Here is a 23,520-nt window from a genome sequence, read left to right on the forward strand (position 1 = left end):
TTCATACTGATGTAGATGTGAACATTCTTTCTATTTCAGGAGTGGGTGGCAAACTTTGAGAAACCAAAGGGTGACCCATCTGCATTCCTAAATCCAGCAACAACTGTTCTGTCGCCTTACTTGAAGGTGAGTCAGGAGCAGATGGAGTTATTTTAACCATCATTTTTTTTATTTCTTTGTTTCAAATCTGCAGAACCTAGAAATTTTTAAAGAATCTCACGAATTTATCTTTTCTTTCTCCTCCACATGAACCCACTCCCCCTCCTTTTTTATTCCTTCGGAAGTTTGGTTGTCTTTCTTCCAGGTATTTCTACCAGTGCCTAAAGGATATTGAAAAAAATGTCAAGAGGCACACAACACCACCAGTTTCTCTTCTTGGGCAGGTTGGTTTCTAGTCATTTGGTATTCAGAGCTTCAATTGCAGAAATCTGACTGCTACTTTAAACCTCTGCAGTTGTTATGGCGAGAATTTTTCTATACTGCCGCATTTGGGACGCCTAATTTTGATCGGATGATGGGTAATAGAATATGCAAGCAGGTAACCAAAATGAGGCCACTTTTATTTTTTTTCTTTCCGTGCAAATTCCTTTATTTAAATCTACCAATTCATTTCATTCTTATTTCTTGTATTTTATCAATAACTACATTTTCCTTAAGCCAATAATATATACTGATTGCTTATAGCCCATGCTGGTATTGGACCATTTGTGTTATCCAACTACTGCTCATTTATGTGGAGAAAACAAATGTCAGATGTATGGGCTTATGGTTACTCTTCATTTGTGCATTCAAGCGGGTTACGTTTCATAAACTCATGATAAGAACTTGCTCTATTGTTCATGAATTAGATACCGTAATGTCAAAATGATATTGACATATACAAACCGTATCTCTACAAGTTCAAGATAACATAAAATAAAATTGCTTTTTATTTCTTAGTAATATGATTCATTTATTATTTGAAAAAAAGAATTCTATTTTTTGAGTGGTAAAATTCTTTTTCAGCAGGAGCAATGAAAATCTGAAGATGATCAATAGTTTCAAATTTAAATGGACAAGCTGTATGAAGTACTTAATCTACTTTATTGACTCACGTTATCTTCATATTTTATAGGGTCTATATCTTATTCTTTTGGAAAGTAGATCATGGGATGACATTAGAGAATCATAGTTGTACTTAATACACAAGCATAACTTCTGCCAATTGCATATGTATTTCTTAACCTAATGGCAGTAGCTTTCTTAATTGTCTCTCTGCTGCCACCCCTTAGAAAATGCTCTGTATTTTTGAACTTGCCAGCCTTATGTATGATATACAATTCCTCAGCCTTATGCTAGCAAAATTTCAGTGATGGCAGACAACCCTTGTTGAACAGCTCAGGGGGTCACTTCATTTTTATTTTTATTTTTCCCTACATGTTTAAAGACTTAGAACCTTCATTATTTATCCAGAAATGATTATAGGAAAACTTTTATCAGAGTGTATGAGTGCGTAATTTAAAGTTATCTCAGTGTATTCTGTGGTCTTTCAGTGTTTGGTACTTTGGTACTATGTGAAGTATGGTTCCTCAAACTGAGGTTGCTAGACATTGAATGGGAATTTTTGCTTTTTGTTTGATTGTGCTACAGGACATTTTTATGGAAGTCATGGTAAGAAAAGGACTTAATAAAAATTTTAATATTTTTATGTCGATATAGATACCCTGGAATAACAATGATGAATTGCTGGCGGCATGGAGAGAAGCCAGGACTGGGTTCCCTTGGATTGATGCCATCATGGTCCAGGTTAGGTCTGTGGACAGGATTCCTTTGAATGTCAGGATGGAGTACCTTCAAACTAACGTTGATATATATATATATATATATATATATATATATATATATATATATGTTTTTATAGCTTCGAAAGTGGGGTTGGATGCACCATCTTGCACGGCATTGTGTTGCATGTTTTCTAACTCGTGGAGATCTGGTATATGATTTGAATACATTTGAGGCATTGCTAATTCCTCTGCACTCTTTCTTGCTGACATTATTTGTCTCTGATCTTAGTTTGTTCACTGGGAACGGGGTCGTGATGTTTTTGAGAGACTTCTGATTGATTCTGATTGGGCAATTAATAATGGAAATTGGCTATGGCTCTCCTGCTCATCATTTTTCTACCAGGTGTGGCACATACCATTTATCTAATTAGCTGCACACTGGCACTGACTTGTGCCTGTGCCTTAATCCTAGGTTGTTAACTTCACTAGCAGTGTCACCAAATAAATTATAAACATTTTTAGTGGGACAAGTCCAGCACAAATCAATATTGAGAAGTTTGTTAATATTAAATATTTTACTTTGAACTAAACTTGACAATCTGATTTACAACTCTCAATAGTTTCCTTGAAATTTAAATTTTAATATTTAGCCTTGAAAATTTTTATAAGATTTAACTTTGGTAATCTGGTTTAGCAGCATATGTAGTTTGCAGAGTGGAATTAGGTAGGAAAGGAATGGAATGAAAAGTTGAATTGGGGGACATGATGAAATCAAGAGAGAAAATTGATTCCATTCCTCATGATTCCATTTCATTCCTACACGCCAAACATGTAAAATTTTGTGAATGAAAGAACAATGTCTAACCCGATGGTCTAAAAATCATGCATATGATCTTTTTTTCTTTTTCTTTTTTTAAAATTTATGCATTGCTGAGGTGAAACAGTCCATGTTTCTTTCTTTTGTTTAAGAGTTGTGCACACAAAAAGTAGTTGATAATAGATGTTAAGCACTCTTTTTTCTCAATTTTCTTTTATGGTTTATACCAGTTGCGAAAGATACCCAGCTGAAGTTCTGAGATTTTATGGTTTTCTTTGTGCAGTACAACCGCATCTATTCCCCAATCTCGTTTGGAAAGAAATATGATCCAAATGGTAATTATATTAGGCACTTTCTCCCGATATTGAAAGGTATGTTGAAATGTTTTTCTTGCTTTCATTGGGTTCTGCTATTTGTCTGAGTGCATAACCAAGTGTTGTTGTCTTAGATATGCCAAAGGAGTATATATATGAACCTTGGACAGCTCCATTAAGCATACAAACCAAAGCCAAGTGCATTATTGGAAGAGACTATCCGACACCAGGTCAATGATCTATTCATGTTTTCTTTACCATACATGCAAGCCTAAATAATGGTTTACCTGTAAATTACCTTGTTCTAAACATGTGTCCATTTGAGATTTACAGGTCATAGAGGTAGTGCTTAATGGGCATCTGACACATTTAACAAAGCAAAGAGATCCAAGAGAAATGTGTTTTTCATTGAGCTTTTTCTTTCATAATTATCTTATTGGTGTTTGGGGAATTGATATTTTTTAGTAAAAAACTTGTTGAACAGATAACTTGGATACTATTTGCTTACCTCCACAACCCCCTCCCTTATGATATTCCACATCGTCCTTGTGCTTTCTCATCTATCATGGGATTAGGACTTCTCACTTGCTGCCACAATTTCAGAAAATCACCTCTTTTCTTTTGCTACTATTCCCCCCACTCAAATCTACTGACATCTTACTCTGCACAGTTCTGGCTGTTAGGAATATACGAACAAATTCCCGAAACCTGTGAGAAACAAATAGAGAAAGAATAACGCCAAAGAAAAATTCAATCACACGCACAAGACAATATTTACGTGGTTCGGCAATTTTGCCTACGTCCACGGAGTTGCAGGGATTTCAATTTTATCAGGAAGAAAGCACAGAGAGTGCGGCGATACAATTCTTTCGCTCTCGCTCTCTCTCGCGGATACAACCCCTCTAACCCTAATCACCCGAAAACACCCTTTTTATATGTTGCGCCTAGGGTTCCGTTCCGAATGGGCTCCAAAAAATTTTCCCCGCTCCATGGACTAAGCCTTAGGATAGAAATCTCTAATTAAACAGAGGTCGGGTCGTCATCCAAATTAAGACACAACTAGGCTCCACAAAAGCCCAACACTGGCCCACTTGAATATGTCAACTGCCTCACCCACACCACCAGCCCCATCCATCCTCTCCCATCAACTGTTAAGACCGGAGGAGTCCATGGGTGAGCTTGATACACATGGGTGAACACCAACTTGACCCAAAAGCTTAAGTCTATTGGGTTTTGGGTCCAACCATGTATATAAGCACCCATCATCCACTCAAATTTTCCAATGTGGGACAAACTCACAAATTAAATTCTCAACAATCTACCCCTCACTTGTGAGTTCCAACTGTTTCCCCTTGAACGGAAATCATCGCCCTTCTTGGAGTATGCCCAATTCTCCAACAGTTGCTCAAGTGGGTCTTACCACTGACACCTTACGTGCGTCGGATTGCATTCTATGTGCCTCTGAACCAATCCTACCTCTCACGTCTTGACCCTATTCAGATCCATCCGCAACCTAGATGATCCTTATTGGCCTCGGTCACACACTTGATCCTCCAACTGTTAGCACGTCAGGAGAATTAACTTCACGTCTCGACTTTTTACGATGTCGCTCACCCAGAGTTATGAACCGTCGACTCTGATACCACTTGTTAGGAATCTGTTAGCAATAAACACACACCAGAAAAATAAGAGACACAAAAAATTATGTGTTTCAGTCTAGATTGACCTACGTCCGCGGAGCACACTACAATCCACTATGAAATTGGGAGAAAATACAAACTCTCTCTCTCTGCTCTATCTGCACTCTTCCTCATGCTCTTCTCTACACACATATTTTCACTTGCACACACTTCTCTATTTATAGATGGCTGGAGGAATTACATTAAATGGTGATGGAGAAATTACAATAAATCGGCAATCAATAGCCACGGACACAGCTCAACACGGCTCCAGCTTGCATGTGGCACCAGCTCATACACGGCACCGCGTCTCTAGCTCCAGCTACTCAACATCAACCCCACCAAACTTCCATTGAAAAGCACATGCTCAAGTCATACAAAGATTTTTTTGGTGTGCATATTGTTGTCATGTCTTAGGCTCTTAGCAGTTACTTTTTATTAGAGAAATTTTGTTGCAAATGACATGCAGCAGTTACCCTTGGTGCTCTCAGTGCAGACAATATTTTCTAATGGAGAAATCTGTATTTTTAAATGGGTTCTTTTTTGGGCTTAGTAATTGTTTAATAAGAATATTGGTTTTCATATTTTGAGTGGTCACTTAAATGATCAAATTTTATTTTTGCCACTGGATGAGGTGAACCTGCTGTCGTTAAGGATGGTGTCAAGAACAAATTTTTACATGCCTATTTTTTATTTCAAGAAGCAACATCTTAGCTTCAATTACAAAGTAACTTCAATTCGATGGGGATGATTGGGATGAGTATGAAATATAAATTGAAATTTGAAGAGATTATCTGATGTGAGATTAAATTAAATTAGCTTGAATTTGGAATTAGAAAGGCATAGCTGGCAAAGGAAGTCCCTTTGGTTAGTAGGGATGATCACTTATATTTTAGTATTTTCTCTGTAATATAAAGCTTTTAAAAGCATTATTTATAATTATACAGCTAATTCAACAGCTCTTTGAACTACTTAATACTACTACTGCCAATCAAATGAAGTTGCAATGTTTCTTCCTCCTTTTGCTTTACACATCTGTTCTGTTCCAGTGATTTCCCACGATGCTGCGAGCAAAGAATGCAGGCTGAAGTTGGCTGAAGCATATGAATTGAACAAGAGATTAAATGGGTCGGTGAGCGAGGAAGACCTGAAAAACTTGAGGAGAAACTTCGAGGAAGATCCGAACCAGGAATCAAAATCTAGGAGGCAGAAGCAGAAGCTGACTGGCTAAAATGTGGAGTATTTTCATCTTGGTTGGCAATGCAGGGATCATAGATGAACAGCATTGTGAATTGTGATGGCCTCGGACTAAAGCGAAACAGTTGTCACATGGGAAGATGGTTGGCTAACCAGACATATCAGGCATGGTGTGTGATCTTTCATTGCTCTGCCTTTGTTCCTCTGTGTGTGTGCGCGCGCGGGGGCGTGATTTTTACTTTAAATGGGTTATGTAACTAAGCCCTCCTGGGCGCAAAAATGTGTTGCTATTGGAGATTTGCGCCTGTGTGACAGCATCTCTTGTTTGGCACTTAGGAATTGAATGAGATTGAACAAATAAAATCAAATTTATTATTTGATTTTTCATGTAATTCATTTAAATTTTCGTTTTATTTTATTTTTTACACCATACCACTTCATTTTTACTTCATTTGTTTTTGCAAACCGAAAATCACGAGCAACAAAGAGGTCAGTGTACCTTCTAGATCATTCAAACACCTATGCAAGCACTAAAAAGCAAGTCTTTGGAGGTTAAGTTTGTGGTTGTCTTCACTTAATAGCCTGTAACGGAGGCTAAAATTTGAGACTAAACATAATTATTATTATTTATCTATTGCTTATTATTCTCTCCAGGATATGATATAAATAGATGTCTACATGATAAAATCTAGAAGTTATTCATTATTATGGGTCAATTAAACAATTTACATTGTTATTTGTTGTATGACAGTAACTTTTTTGTTATATATTTGTAGTTATTCAATTTTTTGCATGCTACTCAATTTTCTTTTTCATTCCATCCCACCCATTCCATTTTATAAATTACACGTGGTGTTAAGATTTCTCGTGAATAAAGAATTTCATGTAAGGACGAAAAAATGGAAAATAAGAAGAAAAATTATTTTTTCATTTCATTTCATGTAAAACTCCATTAAAGTGTTGTGTTCATCTACAAATTTTACTGTTCATCCGCAAATTTTACTTTCATTCCATTTTATAATTGCTGTGTTAAAAAGTTTTCAAGTCTTGAATTTGGAATTGAGTAGATGTGAATAAATTTTAATATAATTTTATACTACACCTTACCCAAATCTGTAAAAATTCAAATCCAAGGTCTCCTCTAAACATAGAAAAAGAGTGAAAGACACTAACCTTTCTTTAAGTTTGCTAAAAATACAAAATCTTCGTTTGAGATTCCAAAAATTTCACAAACCTCTATGAGGTTTCAAATATCCCATACCATCCCCAACATTTGATTTTTGGGATATTTATACAATTCAAAAAGTTTGTCTGTTTGCCAAATATAAAGAGTTTAGTATCCTTTGGCAAATTTAGGGAAGGTTTATGAAATTTTTAATTGGTCAAAGGAAGGTTCTTGAGATTTCTAAAAACCTTAGGGAGTTTATGCCTTCATCCCAAAACTTAAGGAAGGTCATGTCTTTAACGTAAAAAAAAACAATGATAATAATAATGTATGAGACTTTTTTATTTATTCAATGCTAATTGGATTGCCTTCTAGGTTACACAAGGCAAGTAATTCATGCTTTGTCCCAAATTCAATTTAAAAACATTTCAAATTTCAAGTGGATGCTCTTAAAGAGATCATGTAAGAAGCTAATTCATTTAACGAAAGCTTATGGTACTACGCTGCATTTTTTAGACGATTGAAAGTTTGCACAAGGCCTAGGCTATAAAACAATTGACAAAACTAGTTCATCTCCAATTCTATATTCCTCGTTTCTACTGAATGTATGTAGATCTCGAATATAAAATTTTAAAGTTTAATTAATTAGAAAGCTCATCTAAAAAACTTAGGTATTAAAAAGAGAGAGTTAAGAGATATTATATTGGCTTAGGATTGCCCGCAGAGGCGATGTGGGATTGGACGCACACCAACACTCCCCCTTGACCCCATGGGGGAAAATGAGGTGAGGTGGAATCTAACCCACAGAGGAGCCAAGCAGCCCAAGGCCCAGCTTTGATATCAAGTTAGATAGCTCATTCTCAAAACCTAGGTATTAAGAAGAGAGAGTTAAGAGGATCTTATACTAACTTGAAACTGTCCACAGAGGCAATGTGGGACTGGACGCACACCAGCATAATTGTTTGTATATTTCTTAAAAGAGAAACATTATCCAAGGTGTAAAACTCAAGCTAAAAATAAAAAATGAAAAAAAAAATTAAATTATTTAATAGATTAGTAGGGCGATAGTCATGTAGGATTTATATTTCAAAAGATATGTCCCACATGAATGATATGGGTCCCACATGTAGGGTATGTGTCTCATATGATAAGGATATGAATTAATGATTGTATGAGTTAACTAAAGGGTTAGCTTATTTAATATGAGAAATTAATGGTAGAAGTTTGAAAATATTCTTATACATAAATATATATATATATATATATATATATAATAAGTTAATCCTTTAATTAACTCATACAACCATTAATTCATATTCTTATCATATGGGACACATACCCTATATGTGGGACCCATATCATTTATGTGGGACATATCCTTTGGGATATAAATCCTACAAGTCAACCATTGCATAGTTCATTAACCCTAGCAATTTTTTTTTTAAAATCTTTAAGTGCTTCCTCATCTTCCAAATTGGTTAGAGAATCAATGACTCAAATTATTTAATATCATTAATGTGATAAAAACGTTACTTTTTAATGACAATGATGCAATATTATGATAATAAAAATGGAACAAGGTGTTGACTCATGACCTATATATTTAAATGAAGTTTGAGTATAAAGAATAATTTGAAGTTATGCTGGTAAGATAATTGGTTAGATGAGCTTGGATTTCGTTGTGTTGAGTTACTCAAATTGTTAATAAATAAATAGCCCCAAAAAAATTTTGTTAGGGATTTTTTTTTTTTTGGATACTCAGATTTGATAGCTTTTTGAGAAAAAAAAAAAATCAATGTGTAAAGATTATATGTGCAATGTTTTTTCGCTATTTAATTTTAAAATATTAAAATATTTTTTAATTAACTAACATATTAACCCAAACTCTAATTATTAAACTACTTCTAAAAGCATAAAGGAAAAAATTCAGCAGTCCCAAGGTGACAAAAAAATAAAATTTTGAATTTATCCTTCAACTTCATTCATCCAAAATGAAAATTCCCTCCATATCCCAAAACCTAAACTTAAACAATCATTTGGTTATCTTCAACCTCTTTATCTTCATCTTCCGCACCTCTCCTTCTTCATCTTCCATGCCTTTTTTACTCTCTCATGATATGATTTTAATACCCTCAATTTCTCTCTAATGTTATATAAATCAAGCGATTGAATAAAACGAGCCCTAGTGAGACTCAAAATTATCATTGTCGTTGTCATCAAGAAGGGCAAATAATTTGGAAAATATAGCATCCTCACCTTCACCAACAAGGATTCTCCTTCTGCTTCCAACGTCACAATTTCCCTTGTTCCATCTACATGACCTTACAAAAAGGCATTACTGGCCCCAACATGAACTTAATCAATGGTGTCTTCCTAAAGGTTTTTGCCGATAATTCGACCATGAATTTGGGCAAATGGGTATCGATTTTTGTCAAGGTAATTTCGCCCAACTGAAGATGTCTTTAAAACTATTAATTTTGCATGAATTCTTATAAAGACCAAAATTTGGTAGTCCTTTAGGTGACAATTTCAAATACCAAACTTACCATCAATGATTCATCCTTTTAAAATCAAAATGTCTCCCCCGTCCCAAAATGGAGACTGGAACAATCAATTTAGATTTTACCCAATTAATATCTCTTTCTACTCTTTATATTGAGCTACAACCTGTTAGGAACATGTGAGCATCCAGATCAAAGTGACACCAAAATTTTAACGTCGTTCGGTCAATAACAACCTACGTCCACGGAGCACACACCAAGAATTCACTATCTCGCTGGAAAATATTACAATTCTCTCTCTCTCTTTAGGCAATCTTTGCAGCATATGGCATGAAATGAGGCTCCGGAGTCTAAAACCCAAGACTCATGTTTGCTCTCCAAAGAGCATATCAACATCTCATCATTCTCGGAAGCAATATTTGCTCCAATCTTTTCCCTCGTCTCAAATTCTTTGTTCTGACTCCTGCACTGGTTCCTGTAATGACCAGTCTTTCCACAGTTCCAGCACTCGATAACTTTTGTGCTCTGAGAACCTATGTCCTGAGTACCTCTGAGATTTCTGGATTTAGACCATCTGGGCCTAGATCTGCAGTGGTTGTTTGATCATCCATGCCTCTTTCCTCTTCCTCGACTCTCCATGTTCAAGGCTGAACTCGAATTGGAGCTATGGTTCAGCTGCATTCTTATTTCCTCCATCAAAATCATGCTGACGACCTCATCATAAAGCTTCGATTTTCCTGCGGAGCTACTGATGGCAGTGACGACACCATTCCAATTTTTAGGCAATTGACTAAAAATCAGTAAAGCCCGAATCTCATTATCAAATGTTATCCCGACTGAGGCGAGTTTATCATACAACTCATTGAAATTATTCAAATGCCTACTAAAACTTTCACCTGCAAACATGTTCATCGTAAATAGTCTTTTGATGAGATGTACCTTATTTGCGGCTGAAGGCTGCTCGTACATATTAGAGAGCACATCCATCAGAGACTTGGTGGATGTTATATGCTTGATATTGAATGCCACGGATTTCGACAACATCATTCTGATAGCTCCGAGGGCTTTTCGATCAAGCAACTCCCACTCGTCCTCGTTCATGGATGTTGGCTTACCCTTCAACGGTAAGTGTAATTCCTTCCCAAACAAATAATTTTCTATCTGCATCTTCCAAAAACTGAAATTGTTTTCATTGAATATTTCGATTTTTGAGCTCTTTTCATTCAATATCTCGATTCACAAATCTAAAGATGTAATTAGCTCAAATGGATAGTACGGTTGGATTTGGAACGATTGAAAACCCTAGAAATGGTTCAAGTCGCTCGAAAAACGGACCCAAAACGACTCGGAAAAGCTTAGTCAAAGTTTCAGTCAAACCTGGTCAAACTTGCTGACGTGTGGGCCCACCTTATGGCGTGGCGCTGACGTGGCGGGGGTGGGACCACTAATGATGTGGCGCCTCTACTGACATAGCGCTCCGTGCGGAGGGTCAGACCCGGGTCAGGAACCGGATCTCGGGTTACCCCAACTCTGAGTGACTTACTGGGTCGAGTCGGGTATTGAACCGGGTTGGGTCGAGGCGATTCGGGTGAATAAGACGCCTGCAGCGCGTTGAGCGCGTGAGAGATAGGTGGCACGTGACAGCACGTGCAGCTTCTTTTGAACTCCTTTGGAGCTCCGGCTAGCACCCTTCTCTTTGTCTCGGCGAGCTGAATGCGATTGTGGCCTCAAAACGCAGTTTTGATCTACTAGACGGAGCTTTGAATTTCGGAATCACTTCTAATCTGGCTTTTCTGCTCCAACCGGGCTATGATACCACTTGTTAGGAACCTGTAAGCATCCAGATCAAAGTGACACCAAAATTTTAAACTAGTTCGGTCAATAACGACCTACATCCACGAAGCACACACCAAGAATTCACTATCTCTGTAACGACCTGCTTATTAAATTGATTTTCTTTTTTCATAATAGCAAATAACATACTTTGATACGATAGTATTAACCTAAGCAGCAGGAAGCAGAAATCATACAAACACAACCATAAACCATTATATACAAAACCACATAATACCAAAGTACTACATGTTTCCAAAATATGTACATGTGTTTGTTTCCCAAAAATACCCTCAGCTAGCTAGGGTTTACAAAAACGTTCCCAAAATGATACTCACTCTTTGACAAGGCACTACAGACGCCCCTCTATTTGCGAGCCTGGTCTGCTCGCTTACCTGGATCACCTAAAAAATATTTCAACACTGGGATGAGTCAACGCTCAGTAAGAAGAAATATGCTATTACTAGTGCGTGGCAAATGAGCTACTATGTATATATCACGAAATCTGTTTCATATAAACATGAATAACTGAGTATAATAGTACAACACAAATAATAAAGTACACCACCCGTTTTCCCTATTGCTTGACATATTAAAATACTTCTAATGTATATAAGTAGGATCCCCGTTTCTATAAATCAATACGTAAGTAATAGTAACTGAAACTGTTCCCTGTGGCTATCTGTGTCATGACATGCCCCTCATGACGAGGTTGTGCGGCCCGTAGGCTGAATTTACCCTGGCTGGCCAATCAGAAATAAATCATTGAACTCCGTCAGTCGACCTGCCCACCTCAACCCATATCTGGATGGGGAGCCTAACCTCTTCCAGGGCCTAGGTGGTCCACCGTACCACGTATTATCTAAATAGGTGGTTGCACTCATAAAGTAACATAGTATCTGTAGCAACGGTACCGTGCTCTGTAACTGCAAGTCCAACAGGGTCTGATATCATATAATATTTTTCTATACATATTTATCTAATTTACCATGATTCTGAAGTAATCATAATAACCATGATGCTGCAAAACGTACTGAAATCTGAATAATCATAACATGGAACTGCATATTCGTAATACTAGAATTCATATAATCATGGTACTGAGATTCATATAATCATGGTACTAAAATCCGTAAAATTATGGTACTGAAGTTCACATAATCATAGTACTTAAGTCCGTAAAATCATGGTACTGAAATTATAAAAAGCATGAAACTACAATTCGTAAAACATATCCCCGTACTACATACATATTCACAAGCCACGTCATACTTTAATACATAATTTTCGTAAATAAATACACTGTATAATATTTAGAATTTTCCTAACATAGCATATTTTCCTTACCTTAACTCTGAAAAGCCCCTACTGTACTCTAGCCTGATACTCGCAAGGCCTCCTATAAAACACCCTGAAAACGATATTTTTCAGAACTAAATATTAGTATTTTTCTGCCTACATCATTTCCTATAACTGCCAGGAAGTCAAAAACTGAAAAAAAGTCCTTATCCTAAATTTGGGATGAAATCTAACCTCGCTTTCTTGACGATCCGCTCCAGCAAATTCGCAGAGAATTCCACTAGTAGTGTCGTGGTAGCTTCGGATCGTCAATCCGGCGACTGGTGAGGCCGGAATCGAAGAGAGAAAAAAGAGGGAGGCGTAGACAGACAGAGAGAGAGAGCTCGGTGAAATGGTAAAAAATCCTGGGTTTCCACTATTTACAGGGCCAGGTTCGTCGATGAGACATGTCACCTCGTCGACGAGCCCTTCACAAAATTCGTTGACGAGACCCTGTGTTCATCGACGAAATTCAGAGCAGCCTGAACCGTCTCTCGGTATTTTCTCGTCGACGAAGCCCTGTGTTCGTCGACAAAATTCTGAAGACCTTCGTTGACGAGACCCTGTGTTCGTCGACGAAGCTGGGCAATTTCCTGAATTTATGATTTTTTAATATTATCTCCAAAATGCAATGTCGTCGACGAACGCGGAGCGTTCGTCAACGAAGTCTACGGCCTCCTTCTGTTTTTGTATCTATTTTCTCTCCCTCTTGTTATTAAAATGCTATTATTCTTCGGGTCACTACAGTCTCGCTGAAAAATATTACAATTCTCTCTCTCTCTCTCTCTCTCTCTCTCTCTCTCTCTTTTCCTCCCTTCTTCCACTCAGCTCTCTTTGAGCTTCTCACACTTCTGCACTCTCTCTGTGCTATTTTTTACATCTTCCATAGCCCTCTATTTATAGGGCTTGGAAGTTAAATGATAATTAAATAAAATCAATACAGATTGGAAGTTAAAACTGAGAGATTAATGGAGAATAAAAGCACCACGCGTTTTCTGACTCTGCAACGCGTCTCCAGCTGTCTTCTGGCTCCATCTCTAACACAACCATCATCTTCATTTGTGTCAAGACCCTTCAATTGTTGTTGTTGATTATGTACATCGTTTTTGGAAGTCAAACTTTCAGCCATGGAATGTCAAACATTTCCAATAATAAATGGATTCTTATAAAAGTAAAAATAGATTCCTTTCAACCGAATATCTACAACGAGCAACAATTCTTTGTCTTTGTAACAAAAATGTGCAACAATTTTAATTATATATTTGTTATTGTGGAATTCTTTATTGCTAGTTTTTTAATGGATAAAGGGTTGAGTTTTCTCATTGGTTGTTTTCCTTCATTGTTTTTTATGTTTTTTTGTTACTTTTATTTATTATATTACTATATTTCTTTTGGCTACTATCAATATTTCTCTTTTAAAAAAAATCATATTCACTAGTAATACAAAGTGTCATCCTTTGGATAATAATCCTTGGTTCAGCTGCATTTCATACTAATTAACTTGGGAAAAGTTATATGTAATTCTATCAAATCAGTGTATCTTCTTGCTTTTATACTTGAGTTTGGAATATTATAAATGTGTCCCTCTATGTGTGCATCTATGTTGGGGACTAGGGAGCTTTAATTATATCTAGAACTTGCAACATCAAACATCCCTGTAAAATACAAAAATGTATCTGACATGAGTTTTGTGCCATTTAATTTTCATAAATAATAATATATCATATCAGACCCAATGTGTGAATAGACCTATTCTATTTTGGTGGATGTATATATCAATATAATAGGAAGGCTGCTAGCTCCTTGATTTTTAATTTTTTTTTTCTCTTTATATAGATGGTATTTTAATAGAACAATAAATTTAGAACACCTTTTTGATACATTTTTGGGTTTATGATTGAACGAAATATCGTAAAGATTATTTTTCTATGATTGTTACAAATTTATCTTTTAGTGGAAATAAATTTTATTTATTTTTGCTTTTCAAATTGAATTGAGATCAGCCATAATTAATCTAATGTTAGATTAAGGTGAAAAAATATTGAAAGTGGTGGTATGCTCCGATACCACTTGTTAGCTCGGGTGTATAGAGTCAAGAGGGGGGGTGAATGGACTCTTTCGTGTATTTTCAAGTCTCTCTACAAAATAAAACTCTTGGCAAGATTCAAACAATTATATCACAATATATCAAATGTAAATCATGCATAAGACACAAGATAAAAGCATAGGGTAAAGAAGCTTAACATCTGTATTTTAACGTGATTTGGCACCAAGTCTATGTACACACCTTGAGACCAACTCAGGGATTCCACAGTCCACTATCAAACTCCTTCACCAGCAGAAAAGCCTTATGTTGACCTTATAGGTCATACCCGATTTTGATAATGACAAATATTCTTGGTATTTGATGACTTTCAAGTTTGTGTGCAGGATCATACTAAGCTGGATCACATTGATAGCATGCAGCAACTTGAAGAAATATGAAGATCCCGACAAATTTAGTATTTGTTGTAATATTATTGGGTCTGTAATAATTTCATTTCAAATGGGTATGTAATAATATGCATATCATACATATAGGACTATAAGTTCAAGACCTTAGAAAGACCTTAGGGATTACCCTTTGGTCGACCGACGCCGGGTTTTTTAGGCTAAGTTAAAATACCTAAAACCTTAGAAAAGACCCTAGGTTCTTGCACATACACATAAGATAGTCCCCAAAATCACTTATAATATTAGGGGAATTAATTGAAGTAAAACTAGACTTATAGGGCAAAATTGTGAGGTTTCGGGCGATCGAACCCTTGACCAGTCAAAAGGTTGACTTGGTTTCGGGCGACCGAACCAATTTCACCGTAGCATCCTCGGGCGACCAAACCACTATTTTGACTTTTCCCACCAACTCGGCAACCTGAACATCACGTTCAAATCTGCCTAGGGCTACCGAATGTTAAAATTCGTGCTACCAAACTTGATACCAGGTAGCCAAACTGTGGTCTTTTGAAATCGCCTTCGGTTTAGCAAACCGAACCCATATTCGGGCATCCGAATTTCAAAATAAACTTTTTTCACTGAGTTTGTTCGGACGACCAAATCGTGGATTTGATGCCTGAAACTCTCGGGTTGTTTTTTTTTTTTTTACCATGGTTAAGAGTGGTTAAACATGGTTAATTTTCTTAAGCATAATTAAAACATTCTTGAAAATTACCAGTGTGTCCCCAACGGCTAATTTTTTCCCCTTGTCTATATATACACATTCATTTGTTCGAATTAAAGGGGGATTAGCATTGTGATTAGGGCAAAAACTCTCTAAATTTTTCCAATCCTATTTTGCTCATACTACTCCCAAATACTCTACTACTTCATATTCCTTGATTATTCAAGCCTAAAGAGAGTGTTTAAATTATTTGTGGTCCATTTTAAATAGCCCTTAACTCTCATTTGAAATTTTTGTTGATTGATTTTTATCTTGAGAGTTAAGCTAGAGTTTTTCCCACTGATTTGAATAAATAAATCTTGTGTGGGAAAACTCATTGGCTTTAGGGTCTTTGCATTAATATTGTAAGATTCCTTAAGCAATATTTTTGTGTGCAAAATATTTTTACAAGCTTGATTTCAAACAACTTTTGTGCTTGCTACATTGAGAAAATGTTTTTGAATTTGTTTGAATATTATTGCTAGCATCTTTGAAACCCTAATCTGACTTTGAGATTTAGTATATCTTATTTCAAAGAATAGCTTGTTTGAACACTCTTGTGCATATTTGAGATTATACATTATACAGAGTGTTGTTTACACATATACACCATTGAGCTTATAGTTCTTACATGATTGGTGTGCATTGATAATACTATGTTGTATAGTGGTACATATCTGTTTGTTGAGAAGCATATTTCTATGTACGCAAAATTGTATTTCATTGTTGTATTCCATTCGTGGGCTTGAAGAGGGAGACTAGCCCTGTTGAATAGTCCCGAATTGGCTTAAATCCGGTTAGGAAAGTTAAGTGCACCATCCTGGTAAGGTTCAGTAGGTTGAGGTCAGCCCCATGAATTGACTAGGTAGTAATTGGTGTCGCTCCACCCATTAAGTGAGCATTAGTGGAATCCTCGGGCTTGCGAGAATTGACTAGGTAGTAATTGGTGTCGCTCCACCCATCGGCCGAATCTCGATAACATATCGTGTGTGCATTTTATTTTTCCGTAATTTATTTACTGCACGTGTATGTTATATTGTGAATGTTGCGTATGATTTAATTTCCGCACGTTTTTTTTATCTGCGCATTTAGAACTATATAAGCAAACCCTAGGTTGTGGATTTAGTTTGACCTAGGAAGAAAGTTTAAAATTCTAATTCACCCCCCCCCCCCTTGGGAATACACCAAAGTCAACATGTTTAAATTTTCAAAAGCCTTGTATGGTCTAAAGCAAGCTCCTAGAGCTTAGTATGAAAGGTTGAGTGGTTTTTTCCTAGATAATGGGTTTACTAGAGGAAAAAATGACACAACCCTCTTCATAAAAATTGAAAATGAAAACATGCTCCTAGTTCAAATATATGTGGATGATATCATCTTTGAAGCAACTAATGAAGAGATGTGTAATGAGTTTGCAAGATGAATTTGAGATGAGCATGATTGATGAACTTACATTCTTTCTAGGACTTTAGATAAAATAAGCTAAACATGGAATATTTATCTGCCAATCTAAATATGTAAAAGACGTGCTCAAGAAATTCAATATGGACGATGGAAAAATTCTAGGGACACCTATGAGCACCTCAACCAAATTAGATAAAGATGAGCAAGCTATACCGATATATGCTAAGCTTTACCGAGGTATGATTGGTAGCCTGCTATGCCTGACTGCTAGCAGACTAGATATCATATTTAGTGTATGTATATGTGCTAGCTTTCAAGATGCACCAAAAGAGTCACACCTATTAGCAGTTAAGAAGATACTTATATACCTCATCGGGACCATTGATTTAGGCTTATGGTACCCTAAGTATACCTCATTTGAAATTGTCAGTTATTTTGATGCAGACTTTGCCGGTAGCAAAGTTGATCGGAAGAGCATGAATGGTATGTGTCATTTCTTAGAACAACCTCTCATTTATTGGTTTTCTAAGAAACAAAACTCAGTTGCACTATCCACAGCCAAGGCTGAGTATATAGCCATTAGAAGTTGTTGTGCTCAAACACTTGATATGAAACAACAACTTATGTACTACAAATTGCACTATGATACAATACCAATCAAGTGTGATAACACTACTGCAATAAATATATCAAAGAATCCCATCTCACACTCACGAACCAAGCACATTGAAATTAGATATCATTTCATTCGTGATCATGTGCAAAAGGGGGATGTGATACTTGAGTTTGTGTGCACTGATGAACAATGGGCCAATATATTCACTAAACCACTTCAAGAGGATAGATTTATCCAAATTAGACCTGAATTAGGCTTATTGCACACTAGGGAGTTGCTTGAAAATATCTAAGGGAGAAGATAATATAGAAATGATTAGGCTGCTAAAGTGAGGGGGAGCAAAAATTTTAATATTTTTTATCTCATAAACAATTTAATCTTGTGATATATGCTTTTATGAGAATAGTACTACACTCACTATCCATAACTTGCTTAATGTTCACATTTATTTTATGGATGATTGATATTTGGTATCATGAATTGTTATTAATTATACTAAATTGGTTGATACCATCTGCATGGTTGATGCAGAATGCATGTTGTAGAAACATTTAGGATACTTGCATGTTACTTGAATTGAACACCATCTGTATGGTTGATGCAGACCTTGTGAATGCATGCTGGTAGTTGACTAGGGTGTTCCATGTTGAATTGAATGATCAAATACAAAAATACATGCTAACTAGTCAACTAAAATTATGTTCCATAAGACTCTTTTTAAACTCCAATCTTTACAGGCCTTATGTATTATCATAATTGTGATGGTTTACGGACTTTCTCTGGCCTTACTATGTTTAACATGTCAATTTGATTTTAAATCGCCAATTATACTGTTTTATGTACAAATTTGCCAATTTTTTTCAAAACAACTATAGGACTGCTATCTATGCCCATTTTTTTTGTGTTAAAAAAGGGGGAGCTTTTCAAGCTAAGGGATTTTGTATGATTAACTGATATTATGCTTACCCTAGTTGTAACGACCCGAATAATCATATTATTTAAATAATAAAAAGAAAGGGAAATGGAAACCGAAAACAGAAGGAGGCAGTCGACGACATTGCATTTTGGATGGGATAATCTCGAGGAATTTTTCAACTCCTCGTCGACGAACACAGGGGACTCGTCAACGAGGGTATAGGAGGAGCTTGTTGACGAGGACAAGATTCGTCGACGAGAAGATACCGAGAGAGAATTTGTGAAAACCTAAAATTCGTCGACAAGGGTTGAAGTTCGTCGACGAACTTTCTATAAGACTCGTCGACGAGGTGACGTGGCTTGTCGACGAATCCCGCAGTATAAATAGGGTTAAACAAGAATTTTCAATCATTTTCCTGTGCCGAATCTCTCTCTCTATCCTCATATGATTTCTCCTCCTTCTCACTAAGATTTTGGGCTGGATTTCTGCTGGTTCGACGATCTAAAGCCACCACGACGCTCCTGGGAAAGTTCTCTGCAAGTCTGCAGGAGCGGATCATCGGTGGGGCTGAGTTGGAAACCATCCCAAATCCAGGGTAAGGCTTTCTACTCAATATTTGGTTCTTTGACAGTTGTAGGAATTGTTATACACGTAGAAATACTGAAATTTAGTTCTGGGGAATGCTGTTTCCAGGGTGTTAAGTTGGGAACCCTACGAGTGCGGGACAGATTTTCTTAGAGGCTTTTCAAGAATCAGGTAAGGGGATAAACTAAGCTAGTATTTTATGAAAAATATGTATACTGTTATAGCATTTGATTTCAGGAAAATAAATATATATATATATATATATGATTTATATTTGGGAAAAATGCTGTTGAAAGTGATGATATGCTAAATATACGAAAAACCTGTTTAGTATGGCATGAGTAGAAATTAATATGAAATACTGTTTCTGGGAATGTGTTAATGATATGGATTTTTATAATGGAAAACTGGCGTACGGGCTGAGATTTTTATATGTTTTGCCGACGTACGGGCCGTGCTATGTGTATAATTTGCCAGGGTACAGGTTAAGCTATGGATATATTTTTCCAGCGTATGGGTCATGCTATGGATGTGATTTTCCAACGTACGGGCTGTGCTATGATATAATTTGCCGGTGTACGGGCCGAGTTATGGTAAAGGAGAACGACATTTCCTATCGTAAAGTGCCTCAAACAGTGTCATGCCAATATTGGCCTGATAAATGTTATTATACGCAAAGTCCACCAACGGCATGAACTGTGTCCAACTACCCCTAAAGTCCATCACGCATGTTCGAAGCATATCTTCTAATATTTAAATCGTCCTCTCGATCTGCCCTTCTGATTGAGAATGGAATGTCGTGCTGAAAGATAACTAAGACCCTAGAGTCTCCTGCAAGCTCCTCCAAAAATGTGACGTGAAACGCGGGTCTCGATCTGACACAATAGATACTAGAACCCTGTGAGAACGGACTATTTCCTGAATATAAATCTCTACAAGTATATTAAGAGATTAGCTGATCTTGATGGGAATAAAATGGGCAGTCTTAGTCAAATGATCTACTATCACCCAAATTGCATTCTGACCATGCCATGCTGATGGTAGCCCTGAAACAAAATCCATAGATATGTGATCCCATTTCCACTCTGGGATAAAAAGTGGCTGCAACTGACCTACCAGCCTCTGGTGCTCAGCCTTTACCTGCTAGCACATCAAACACTGTGCTACATACTCGGCAATCTCCTTCTTCATACCACTCCACCAATAATACTCTCGTAGATCCTTATATATTTTTGTGCTATCGGGATGTACTGTGTATAAATATTTGTGAGCCTCTTCTAAGATGGTCTTTTTGATATTAGTATCAGCAGGAACACACAATCAAGAATGGAACTGCAGAGCCCCGTCATCTGCAATACAAAATTCCTCTCCCTGACCATTCTATACTCTAACCATTACCCTTGCTAATTCTACATCATCTTGCTGAGCAGCTTTAATTCTTTCCTGCAGAGTAGGTTGCACCACTAAATTGGTACTACATGCTTGAGGATCACTCTTGATCATCTCAATGCCGAGTCTCTCCAGATCCATCATGATCTGATCTTGAATCTCCATAACTTCCAGCACTGGTCCCACAGACTTTATGCTTAATGCATCAGCTACCACGTTTGCTTTCCCTGGGTAGTATGATAGTACAATGAAAATCTTTAATGAGCTCCAACCACCTTCTCTACCTCATGTTCAGTTCCTTCGGAGTGAAAAAGTACTTTAGAATTTTATGATTGGAGAAGATTTCACACCATTCGCCATACAGGTAATGCCTCCAAATCTTTAATGCATGTACTACTGCAGCCAATTCAATATCATGGGTAGAGTAGTTCGTTTAATATTCTTTCAACTGCCTGGAAGCATACGCTACCACCCTGCTATGCTGCATCAATACACATCCAAGTCCCTTTATGGACGCATCACTGTAGATAACATAACCCTCACCCCCTGATGGGATGATCAACACTAGTGCTGTGATAAGCCTTTGCTTCAATTCCTAAAAGCTCTACTCACAGCTATCATCCCATTCAAATATGGTATTCTTCATCGTCAGTAGTGTCAAAAGCCTTGATAATGCTGAGAATCCCTCAACAAAACGATGGTAATAACCAGCTAGCCCCAAGAAACTCCTAATCTCCTGGACGTTCCTTGGTTTAGCACAATTCACTACCGCATCAATCTTACTAGGATCCACGAAAATTCCATCCCCTAAGATAACATGCCCCAAAAACACAACTTTCTCAAACCAGAATTCACATTTGCTGAACTTGGCGTATAACTTCTTTTCCTTAAGCGTCTATAAAACCTACCTCAAATGCATCTCATGCTCCTCATAATTCCTCGAATAGACCAATACACAATCAATAAAAATAACAACAAACTAGTCTAAATATTGGTGGAAGATCCTATTCATCAAATCCATAAATATCGCACGAGCATTCGTTAGACCAAACGGCATAATGAGGAATTCATAATGCCCATATCTGGTCCTAAAAGTTGTCTTCGATACGTCTTCTACTTTCAATTTTAGCTGATGATAGTCTGATCTAAGGTCAATCTTGAAATACACCTGTGTACCCTAAAGCTAGTCAAATAAATCATCTATACGAGGTAGAGGATACTTGTTCTCGATTGTCACTTTATTAATTCCCTATAATATATACACATCCTCATGGACCCGTATTTCTTCTTCACAAATAACACTAGGGCTCCCCACAAAGATACACTGGGTCGTATAAAACCCTTATCAAGCAAATCTTGCAACTGATTCTTTAATTCTACCAACTTTAGTACTAACATTCGATAAAGTGCTTTAAAGATCGGTGTTGTACCTAGAAGTAGATCAATAGGAAAATCTACCTCCCGATCAGGTGGCAAGTCTTGTAACTTATCTGGAAAAACATTTGTAAACTCTTTTACTACCGTTATACTAATGAGCTTCAGTTCATTCCCTATCATTTCCCTCACAAATGTCACGAATCCCTGAACACCACTCAGGAGCAATCTCCTCGCCTGAATAGCTGAAACTAACCGAGGCGAAGATTGCACTCGCTACCCTATAAACCTGAAATGGGTCTTCCTAGAGGTCTAAACATTACTTCTTTCAAATGACAGTCTATGCTGGCGTAGTTGGCTGCCAACCAATCCATACCAAATATTACATCGAACCCATGCATGTCTAGCACTATCAGATCAGCAGACAAAATTTTCCCTCGATACCGACTAGACAGCCTCAGAGTTTACTATTGACCCGGTTGGTGTAGCTACTAATAACTCAGTGTCTAATAACTGTGTTTCTGCCCCATATAGTCTAATGTACTCCAAAGACACAAACGAATGTGTGGCTCCTGAATCAAATAATACAATAACTTTAAAGGAAAGCATGCTAACCATACTTGTCACGACGTCACCGGTTGTCTCAGCATCACCCAGCGTCAAAGCGAAAACTCTAACTAGAGTCATATTCCTATAACGACCTACTATTTATTTTCTAGTTCTATTCATTTTATTTTTTTATTTTTATATACTATGAAATTTATAATGTTCTGACACCTACTAGATTAAACCAAACCATCAACCTAAGCAGCAAGAAGAGGAACTCATATAAACACAATCAAGAAAATATACAATACCAGACTGCTAAAATGTTCCCAAAATATACATATACGACTGTTTCCCGAAATACCCTCAACTGAGTGACCTTCCTAAAATACTCACTCTACTGACAGGCTTGAACTATAACCTCCTCTATTTGCGAGTCTGATCCGCTCGCCTAGCTGGGTCACCTAAAAAATATTAATTTAATGGGATGAGATGACGCTCAGTGAGACGAAATATGCTATTGCTAGTGTGTGGCAAATGAGTTACAATACTATGAAAATCTGCTTCTATATAATCATGTATAACTGAATCTGTAAATGCAGTACAAATAATATAAACCACCACCCTTTTTCCATATTGCTTAACATATTTGTATTTTAGGTTTCTATACATAATACTTTTATTATTTATACGTATATTATCTATTTCTGTGAAACTATACATACATAATAATAACTAAAAACTTCCCTAGATGGATAACTATATGTCATGATTTAATCTCTCACAACAAGGTTGTGCAGCCCGTAGGCGGGATCTATCCTTGCTGACCGACCAGAATAAACCACTACACTCTGTCAGTATGATCAGCCCTCCTCAACCTATATCTGATG

General features: G+C 36.8%; 1 protein-coding gene across 2 annotated transcripts in view; it reads left to right on the forward strand.

Annotated features, from left to right (window-relative positions):
- The window catches only part of LOC131158073 ((6-4)DNA photolyase), a 52,328-nt gene extending 46,156 nt beyond the window's left edge, over positions 1–6,172 (forward strand). For both annotated transcript variants that reach the window (XM_058112636.1, XM_058112637.1), the window contains exons 6-14: positions 40–126; positions 285–383; positions 455–538; positions 1,699–1,785; positions 1,901–1,972; positions 2,053–2,166; positions 2,864–2,951; positions 3,029–3,124; positions 5,623–6,172. In XM_058112636.1, the coding sequence (XP_057968619.1) occupies positions 40–126; positions 285–383; positions 455–538; positions 1,699–1,785; positions 1,901–1,972; positions 2,053–2,166; positions 2,864–2,951; positions 3,029–3,124; positions 5,623–5,804 (909 nt within the window). In that variant the 3' untranslated portion in view covers positions 5,805–6,172. The remainder of the gene's footprint in view (positions 1–39; positions 127–284; positions 384–454; positions 539–1,698; positions 1,786–1,900; positions 1,973–2,052; positions 2,167–2,863; positions 2,952–3,028; positions 3,125–5,622) is intronic.
- The last annotated feature ends 17,348 nt before the right edge of the window (positions 6,173–23,520 follow it).

Source organism: Malania oleifera, chromosome 6 (genome assembly GCF_029873635.1).
Source record: "Malania oleifera isolate guangnan ecotype guangnan chromosome 6, ASM2987363v1, whole genome shotgun sequence".
NCBI lineage: Eukaryota > Viridiplantae > Streptophyta > Magnoliopsida > Santalales > Ximeniaceae > Malania > Malania oleifera.